The sequence below is a fragment of the Montipora foliosa genome, chromosome 8 (assembly GCF_036669935.1).
Source record: "Montipora foliosa isolate CH-2021 chromosome 8, ASM3666993v2, whole genome shotgun sequence".
Classification (NCBI taxonomy): domain Eukaryota; kingdom Metazoa; phylum Cnidaria; class Anthozoa; order Scleractinia; family Acroporidae; genus Montipora; species Montipora foliosa.
This window is the reverse complement of record NC_090876.1, coordinates 24,700,735-24,710,734: the sequence shown is the minus strand read 5'-3', so window position 1 is coordinate 24,710,734 and position 10,000 is coordinate 24,700,735. Positions and strand designations below refer to the sequence as shown.

The 10,000-nt window shown below is 36.4% G+C and overlaps 1 protein-coding gene across 2 annotated transcripts in view; it reads left to right on the top strand.

Moving 5' to 3' along the window:
* The window catches only part of LOC138013408 (signal transducer and activator of transcription 5B-like), a 28,668-nt gene that overhangs the window by 2,533 nt on the left and 16,135 nt on the right, over positions 1-10,000 (top strand). For both annotated transcript variants that reach the window (XM_068860478.1, XM_068860477.1), the window contains exons 3-11: positions 1-83; positions 578-667; positions 1,086-1,205; positions 2,598-2,679; positions 3,498-3,559; positions 4,207-4,299; positions 6,364-6,512; positions 6,977-7,028; positions 9,953-10,000. The exon at positions 1-83 is cut by the window's left edge and continues 4 nt beyond it; the exon at positions 9,953-10,000 is cut by the window's right edge and continues 59 nt beyond it. In XM_068860478.1, coding sequence (XP_068716579.1) covers positions 1-83; positions 578-667; positions 1,086-1,205; positions 2,598-2,679; positions 3,498-3,559; positions 4,207-4,299; positions 6,364-6,512; positions 6,977-7,028; positions 9,953-10,000 — 779 coding nt within the window. The remainder of the gene's footprint in view (positions 84-577; positions 668-1,085; positions 1,206-2,597; positions 2,680-3,497; positions 3,560-4,206; positions 4,300-6,363; positions 6,513-6,976; positions 7,029-9,952) is intronic.

Below are 10,000 nucleotides of genomic sequence, written 5' to 3'. Positions count from 1 at the left end.
ACAGCCTTGCATCAATTTCAGTGAGTGATTTTCACAATGTTTTGTTGGCCAAAAAAGTGCAAGAAGTAATACAACAGCTTGAGGTAATACATGTAGTTAAACTTACAGTAAAAATTAATTACTGAAGTGAAATTTAATACTGATCACCATGAAAACAAACCATGTACATTAAGTTGCTTGATTATGGAAATGCTGCAATATATCTTAGGACAACTGGCCTTCAGTTGTGTTCTGGGTACGAGTTTTGGACTGGATATCATTTGTGGAACTTTAGTTGGTTTCCAATTCTGTTCCCAGAGGTCTAATTCATCAGGGCAGTTCATCAGTTTTCACCTTTCGTCATCAACCAACACTTGAATACTGATCTACTACATTGACTGGACTGTCATATAATATATTTTTCTCTCTCTACCTTTTATCTTCAAAGTGAGTTTTTTGGGGGCACTTCATCTTGTTACCCGTCGTTTTTCCTTAGTCTTTTTCTTAATCCTGATAAAACAGTAACATTGATGATGATGACAATGTTTTTAAAGGTAATGATTATTTATCACTGAACTATTTCCTTCTTCTGTTTCAGGGAAATTATGGCAATGACCCAGTAAAGCTTTATGAGCATTTCTACGGAGTAGTTACCAAACTAAGGGAGCTAGTTCACGATGCAACTAATGTAAGTACCTTTTACATGTAACTGAAAACAGGTTTACATGTAATTAAAGTGAATGACTCTGGGGTGAGATTCATTGGAATTGACAGTGTTCACTGAAGACTATGTACATTGTACAGGACAACTGTCAATCAATTTTAGTTTTGGTAGAATTTTCACTTGTCTTTCATCTGGAACATTGGCAGGGACACTCTAACTGTGGGGGAGACTTTTTGTGGAAAGGGATTTTACTCTTTACTAGGAGGGCAATGTTATTTTCAGACAAGCCCCTTTGATCACTACATGTACAGCTGTACAGTGTACTTGCTTGAACAATATCTTCACCAGTCATTCAATTTATTCTGCAACTTGAAATCATTCTCAATGAAAGCACTCATTGTTTGACCTCTTGATACATGTTACTGCTTGCAACTTTATTAAGATTCCTTTAGAAGCCATGTCAAATGCAGAATCAGAAGATATGGACATGGAAGAGAGCATTCCCCCAGATCCCCATGCTGGGCTCAGAAAACAGCTGGAAGAACTTGTCAAGGACAGCCAGGTATTTAGTCATCTGTCAGTGATATTAATTTATTATGACAGTGTCATACTAACAATGTTGATTTTTGAAGTAATAAGATTAACATTTTGGTCAATGGTGGTGCTGATTAGAGGCTTTACAAGGGTATCGAGTAAAATTTCATTACTTTTTGTGGCTTCTGCGTCCATATAATTATGGAAGCAAAGCCATATAGTCATCGTGTTCAGTGAGTGTAATGCAGAATACGAATGAGCTCTGCCAATTTTGACCTGATTGCTAGAAATTTCATTCGGAATTAGCTAGCATAGTCATATGATCGCTACGAAAAAGCTTCGACTTTCACCATTGCTCACAAGGTCCCGAGCTATGGTGTAAGTACATATGTAAGATACACTGTTTGCAGAAGGTACATGTAAGTTCTTTTTTTAAAACAGTGAGTTTAGGAATGGCTCTTTGTTTATAAGGATGACGGGTCCGAAGAAATTAATAAATTACTATCTTTTTTGCTATTAAAAGCCCTCGGAAAAAGTCAAAATTTCCCAAGCCTGTTGAATTTGAAGTTACAGTATAAACTTGTAAAAATCATGAAATGTTTATGTACAGTTAGAGCTTCATTGTGTATCGAAATGTCTCAAAATCAAGTCCTTCTGGTTCACTTTGGGAGTATTTAAAAACCTTGTTTATCCTTTGAAATGTAAAGGAATAACAAGTAAATAGCAGTTGACAAAGAAGTACATTGTACATGTATTTGTGTCATTTGGACAACGGTGCTCTGTGACCTGTCTTTCCCACATGTCCAGTTGCAGTGTGAGTTTTCCTTGCATTATCAAAAAAACAAGGCGCAGCCATATTTATTTGATATCAACGTATTGCAATTTATTGGGTGAATTTCAATATGACAGTCACTGCAGGTTCCACGTAGTGTTGTTCTCACGAAACAACTGTCACGTTTCTGGTGCAGTTTTAGATTAAGTCAACATTTTTTTAAAACCTGGTCACTATTCAAGATTTTATCCCGATCCTTTCATCCTTGTAAAAAATGAACTGTCCCTTGCATCAATAAACATCGTCTCACCTTTTGCTGCAAATTCACTTACTCCTCCTTTAAGTTATTTCTCACGCAAACACTTTAAGACATTGATAAACATTAAAAAAAAGTCCTTTCTTTCTATAGTTTATTTAATGGAAGCCACATGCAGTCAAAGACTGCCTATTTTTACAGATTGCACTTGATAATGGTACATGGACATGTACTTGTAGTTTTAATCGTCATGAATTACTGCAGATTATTGCAAACCAGTTACCAAAGGCGAGTGCTCAGTCCTTTACTTGCGTGATTGATTCATAAGTAATATCCAAGGGTAAGTATAAACTGTATTTATAATTTTTGTGTATTGTTTTTTTTTTTTCTAGAAAAATGATGGTCTACTCAAAGAGATAGAACAATTGAAGGAGCAATACGTGATTAAATTTCAGGAAGTTAGCACAAGAATAGGTATGAAAAGTTTCCAGAAGAAGGAATAATAATTATTTATATTGAATAACTATATGTTGGCACAAACCGTTAGAGCATTAGTAAAGAGTGTTAGAGCGTTAGCACAAACCGTTAGACCGTTAATAAAAAACGTTAAACCAATCTTCAAAACCGTTGAATATCCCTCAACCGTCCATTAGTTTTAAGCCGTTTAACGGCCAATCGTTAGTGTATGTTTTCCCGTGGAAGGTCACATATGCATGCAGAAGTTGTATGTACCCAACTGAGTATAAATTATAATGGATTGGTACATACATGTACATAACCAGGTGACGAAGGTTAGTGATTGATGTTTACCTCATTGTCAGTTTTGACATTTTGGCATATTCATTCAAAGTCTTGTTTATCCTGTTCATGTAGTAGAGCATGTTTTTGTTACTTGCATTATGTAAAATAAATTAGGCCCCAGTAGTTCAAACAATGGATAGCGCTGCTTGCCAGATACAGGTAAATCACTATCCAGTGGATAATATAGTCATAGCGAAACCAATTGCGCTATCCAATGGATAGTGATTTGTCCGGTGGATAGCGTTATCCACCTTTTGAACTGGGGCCTGATCTATTAAAGTATATTTCATCATTGTATGATTGATGAAATAAATTTCTTATTGATGTGATTGTTAGGGAGCTTGCCCTCTTATTTTCAGTATTGTGTATATCAACTTTTCATTTTATCAGGGTGGATAACAGTACTGTGAAAGGAAGTAATCTAAACCTTGGAACATGAACATTGAAAAGTGATCAATTTCACATGCCTTTGTGTGTACTTTTCTTTGTAGCTCAAATGGACGCACAAAAGGTCCAGATAGGCAACACATCACATCTAAATGAGAAAGACAAGGTGAGCATTAATTTTATTCCTTTTTGTGTATTACTTCTGTTTATGTATGTGCTATATTGTGTACATGTATATTACCAGGAGGACTATATGGTGAAATCTTCCTGTATTCGCCAGATTTACCTACATGTGCTGTCATTGTACATGATGATTCTACATTTCTTAAAATTGATGTTTCAGCTAGGCTTTTTACTGGCATGACATAACAAGAACATTTCAGTATGAAGACAAAAATTAATAAATTTCAAATTATTAATAAAAAATGTCTATGCAGGCATTGGAGTGATGTCATCAGTGCAGTGGTTTAATTGCTGTGCTCATGATCAGTGTCCATGGTGTGTTATTCCCCCCCCCCCCCTTCCCCCAGCACTCGGTAAGCACTTGGGGGTAAAGACTCAAATCAGTTTGATTAGCCATCTTGACTGTCTGTTTATCTTACACATGGCACACACATATTAACATTTCAAGCTTTTGTTCCTTTTTTTTTTTGTTTTTGACCTGATATGCATAAAAGATAGTCCTGAATGAAAAAGACGGAAAAGCAGGTCATTTTAAATGAATTAGCTGTAGAGTTGCTGCTGTATTAAGGTGCTTATGGATCACAACAGATCACAAGACTAAGTCTTTAACATTTTGTACTGTATTTTCAGAAACAAAGATTGGAAAAGCTAAAAACCGAATCAGAGAAACTACAGCAGGAGCTAAGCAGACTGGGAGAGGAGTTGTCTATTACCAAGAGACTAGTAAGTCCAAGCTATTGAATAATTAAGTTATTTAAAATTCAAGCCATTTCCAGAGGTTGTAGATGGACAATTATTGTACTCTAAAAGTGAGGACTTACTGTACATGTATTGGTGGAGGACAACATATATGTACAATCTACAAAGTAAATTTCACCACAGGTAGCCCAGTCCTAGTGGGTGAGTTTCAAGTTATAGTGTCTGAATATTTGGTGAATAATGCAGGTGTATCTGTGGTTGAAATCCAAGGGATACATGTAGTGGTGGAAATACACTACTAATATACATAAGCTTGAAAATTGAAGCCTTCCTACCATCACTCCTCTGTCAACTGTCAGGTTAAATAATTATGTAAAAAAAAAAAATGTAAATGCTTTGTTTATAGTGGAAGTGCACTTACACTGTAGCTATCAAGCTAATTTACAGGCACCCCACTTTTAGCAATATGAAAGAAACAATTCAAACTTACCAGTAACATTATTAAGAACCCCAACTGGCAGGAGGCAACCAGTTGGCTATTCACAATGCGTGGTAGAGTTGAATCCGGGACAACCGGAAACAAATCCTAACCAGAGGTTAGAACGGGATTTGAACCCATTCGCCCACGCTGCCCATTCGCCCATGCTGCCTCCTTATGTGCAATGTTTGCAATTTCTTTTTAGTGAAGATGCAGTATGAGGAGTTTAGTTTTCAAGAATAAATTGTTCTTTTCACCACTATTCCTTACATTGTAGGTACAATTTGTATCAACAATTTAGACTGATATGCATCATTCACCAAAATAATTTATATTTTCATAACTTGAAACTCATGCATGTGATTTGGCTGCCTCTGATGTCACACCTTCATTTGTATAAAATACAGTATTTTAGATGATATTGAAATGATTTTGAAAATATACAAAATGTATGTCAATCAGCTTATGCTTTTCCATGAAAAGATCTCACTTTGAGTGATCTGAAACCATGCATTTTAGAACACACAGTAGTAATTATACATGTACAGCAATATGTATTACATGATAAAAAAAAAGGAAAGGAAAGGAACTTTATTTAAGTGTCTAATCTTCTAGCACCGTAGAGCACTAATCGGGGACACTGTAAATTGAAATTAACAAGTTAATGCAAATCAAATCAAATTTTGGTTTTTGAGGAGAGGGGAAACTGGAGTACCCAGAAAAAAAGAAAAAAAAAATTCTAATCAGCAGAAAAGCAACAACACGTTGAAATAGGAAGGACACGACCAGTTGTGTTTATTGGGGATGAGAAAAAGCTAACATACAAGAAATAAAGTAGTGGCGGAGAAAAAAAAAAACGAATTACATCACTGTAAACTACGAGACTAAACGTAAACAGCATACTAGGAAAAATTAAGCTCGGCAAGGTGTGAGCGGTAAAACTGGCTGTGTCGAGTGACAAACGCGAAGGCGACAAGGCTTAAATACCGAGATGTGGCGTAAAATCCCTAGAGGATCAAACTGCAGCCATAAATGCAAATTCCGAACATAAACACATAACTCAACCCACATATGACGCCGAGTGTGGGAATCAAACCTGGGCCACATTGGTGGGAGACGAGTGCTCTCACCACTGCACCAACTTTTAACAATAATATTGCGAATCCAAGTTCTTTAAAACTTGCTCCCAAGTGTCTTTGACACTTCCACATGTAAACAAAGCTGTTGAGACCCAAACTCATAATTTGAATGCTTGGTCCATGTAGCCATTTCTAGAGTGCATACAAAGTATGTGACACGACTGATGGAAGCTCTCTCAACCTCACCCCTAGAGAGAAATGAAATTGTCACCATGCATATGCCTAGGCTGTGGTACTTCATAACCAACATTAAGTACATGAAGCTGATTGTTTGGATTTTATATGATTACATGTACTTAAATCAGAGACTACATGTAGTTATTCAATATGAACTTTGTGGGCTACATTATTCACACTAAGTGACTGCTCTAATATGTGTCTCCACTTCATAAAAATTAATTACGTCTGTTAATTAATACATTTTGTAAATTTTAAAGTATGGACTCCTTAATTTTTCTTTGAATGTTTCAGGGCTTAATTGAGTGCCTTTGTACTCATCTTAAAAAGTTATCAGAAATAGAGAAGTCTATTTTTGAAGAAATAGCAGAGTGGAAGCATTTGCAGAAAAGGTCTTTGGTTGGATATCCATGTCCTCCGCCTCTTGACAAACTTCAAGAAATGTATGCAAACTTTCTCTGCCTTCAAAGAACCTTAACGTTTTCAAGTTCATAAGTTATTGATGAGGTAGAAGTCAACAAAATGGCTATATATAAAAATTCACATTATAGGTCTTCATTTCATTGTACTGGGTATGATGTTGAAATCTGTTGGGATGAAGTGATTACAAAGTCATGTACTGTATGCCCTGAACAGCAAGCAGTTTATTAATTCAGTCCTTTTGGACAGCCATAAATTCTCTCATTTTTCTAAAAAGCATGAAATAAACAACAAAACAAGATTAAAAAAGGAGAAGAAACAGGCCTCCTAGATGATTAAACGGTCTTGTTGTAGATGCCATACTCAGCCTGACTTGATGATAAGCATTCCCTGCTTATAACTACATGCATACAAGTTTGCCTTGAATTAGTACAATGTACATTTGTAATAATCTGTATTTAACCACTTTGATGTGTTTGATTTGTAGCTGTGAAACACTCGCAGAACTACTGTGGAAACTCTTTCAACAGGCCTCACAGGTTAGTTTTGAAGTACAATAACTGATTCGGTTCTATTTTACTTAAAAAAAAGACTGAAGGGTATCAGAGATCATGTGTTAAACAAAATTTCAAAAATTTTCAGATATCTAGCTATTAAGGTGGTTCAAACCACCAAGAGACCTTGTCAATATTACAAGGATTGACACTACGACACTTTATCACGTAACAGCAATGTTATGGTACAATGTGAAACATCAATTACTGCTGAACAAGATGCAGACATTTTGTGATGTAACAAGTTACCATGGCAACAGGAAAGCCTTGCCAGAATACCTTATATTTTGGCTTTAGTTGCTCATATCTGACAAACAAACTCGGTGACCCCAGTTTTTTTATTGCACAAAAGTGATTAGTAGGCCAAGATGAAACTCTCTGCAAAGTTTAAAAATAATTTATGTGGAGCGGATCCAGAGCTACCTTAAATTTTCAATTATTTAAGTTGGCTCTGAATCCGCTCCACAGAATTTTGTTTAACTTCGCAGAAAGTTTCATTCTGGCATGCTGATTACACTTCAGAGATAAAAAAATGGGGGTAACCGAGTTCGTTTTTGAGGTATGAGCAACTAAAGCCATAATAGTTGGGGTGTTTTTGCAGGGCTTTCCTGTTGCCACGATAACTTTAAGTCACAAAAATGACCAAATCTTTTTCAGGAATAATTGGTGTTTAATATGGTACCCTAACATTGCTGTTAAGTGGTAATTTGTGGTAGTGTCCATTCTTCTAATCAGAATGTTTCTTTCAGGCGGTGAAATTGGTGTGAACCACCTTAAAGGGAAAGTATGGTCTAGAAATAGTTTCTCTGAATCGAAAGTTCTTTACCTGTAGTGTCATGCTTGACCACTCATTTGGACTAAATGTGTTTAATTAGCCAACAATAACGCTTCAAAAATAGGCAAATTTAAATTTAAATCCGCCATCTTTGTTTTTGTGTATGCAAACGAGGCTATGACGTAGCAATAGTCAAGGATTTCTCCAGATGACTAAAGGTACTTGATGTAAAGAAGAAAACACAGGCGAGGAGAGCAATGCTAAATGTAGATTTGAATCTAAATCCAGAGGCTAAACTGTATTGATATTGGCTCCGCCTCTGAACAGAGTTATTTCCCTGTGGTTTCCTGACACGACTGTTTCTCTCAAATGCTAATAATTATTAAAATTTCACTGGCTTCAGTAAGTCCAGCCTCAAAATATTCGAAGCACAGTATCCTACGAGAACAAAATTTATTTTTATGCTAATTCCTTGAAAGCCTGAGTCAATGCAGGCCCCAGGGGAATAAAAAAACTTGCTGTTGACAAACTGTTGGAACAAATTTTATTTGCATAATTAAAATTAATTCCTTGACGGCATGATAAAGACAGTTACGATTGCGAACAGCCCACTACGTACAAGTACTATTAACTAATAGAAGCGGCATGAATGCGCAAAAGCTTGTTTACTACGGCTTTCATACTCGCATCTTTCAACGCTTTCGCTCCGCAAATGTGATTTTGAAGTTTGTCAACACGAAGGAGGTGTGACTGATTTGACGTGACTGAGATAATGCAGCCATGTTGGGACCCAGGGGAATAAAGAAACTACGGTCTGCCACCCCGGTAAGGCTGAGTTTGTTACTTTAAGTACCAACTGAATTCTTCGACGAAAATGTGCGGGGCAGGAACAAAAAGTGGGTGTGGCGACGATATAAAAATTTGAGCCCATTCCACAGTTCGGTGATTTTCGTAGTATCAAGTCTAGGCATGTCTAGTTTCATCCCCATCAAAAGCGTACACCCCAACAGTGGTAATTGTTGATGTGAAAAATCCTTGCTACATGTATTGAGCAATATCTGAAAGTTTTGTTGGATTATTCTAAATTAAACGCTTCCCCATGTGAAAGCAAACAATTACGTTTGCTGAAGCATCGAAGATGGCTGTCGCTGAAGGAAGAAAGTGAAAAATGTATGCTTGTCGAATATTTCTTTGTCGCATGTTCCAAGGTTTTTGTTAAATGTTTACATTAATTTTGCTCTGGCTGATTTTTGCGGCCTAGTTTGATCGACTAGAAAATCTATAAGTATTTAGTGACTTGAGTTTCTGTCGCACTTATGGCCTACATGACCTACTACCTATTGAACCACAAGACCGTTTACCATAGTTCATCTTACATTTGAATTTCTCAAAGCAGAAAGGTCACACAACATTGAGAAAGTTTGTTGACTATTGCTATGTCCTAACACGTCATATTTAAGGTGGCGCTCTCCAAGTCACGAAAGAGGCAACTTCAAAGTGCTCTTGTCGCCTTTTAACAGGGAGCTGGACAAAACGGCAATTATTTTCGAATTCCTGGGGAAAAGTTTTTGTAATTTAGAGAAATTTTTCTAGGCTGTACTTTCCCTTTAAGTTACAGTACTTTGTATCAGTATGGTACATGTACATGTACTTACTGTCAGTTGTGTTATATAATATTATTTTACTGTACATGTACACAAGTAATTATTTTTATTTTGAGATGGTGCACTCTGTTGAAATTATGCAGTTGGAGATTGAGTTACAGTAACGGTTAACTTTGTTTCTGATGTGAACTCTACATATAGATCCATGATAGAATCAAACGAACGAACTTGCTTGCTACCACTGTCGAGCATTCCTTGTGGAATATTTTCATCCATTGTGAACAAAGGGACAAAGCTGATCGAAAACAATGTGGCCCATTCAAACCCATTTCATACAGGCTGAGTGACAGCAGTGAAGAAAACTGAACAAGGGGTTAAAGTCCATAAAGAGCCATGTCATTGAAAGGCACTAGAAAATGATCGCTTATACTGTATATTAATTTTAAGGAGTATTCTGCTCTCCAAGCACATCATTCTGATCTTCAGATGTCCAATATTCACTAATTATAATGTGTGAACTTTGATTTCAGCTTGATAACCTATTTCATCAAGCATTTCAAGGGAATGATGTGGAACTA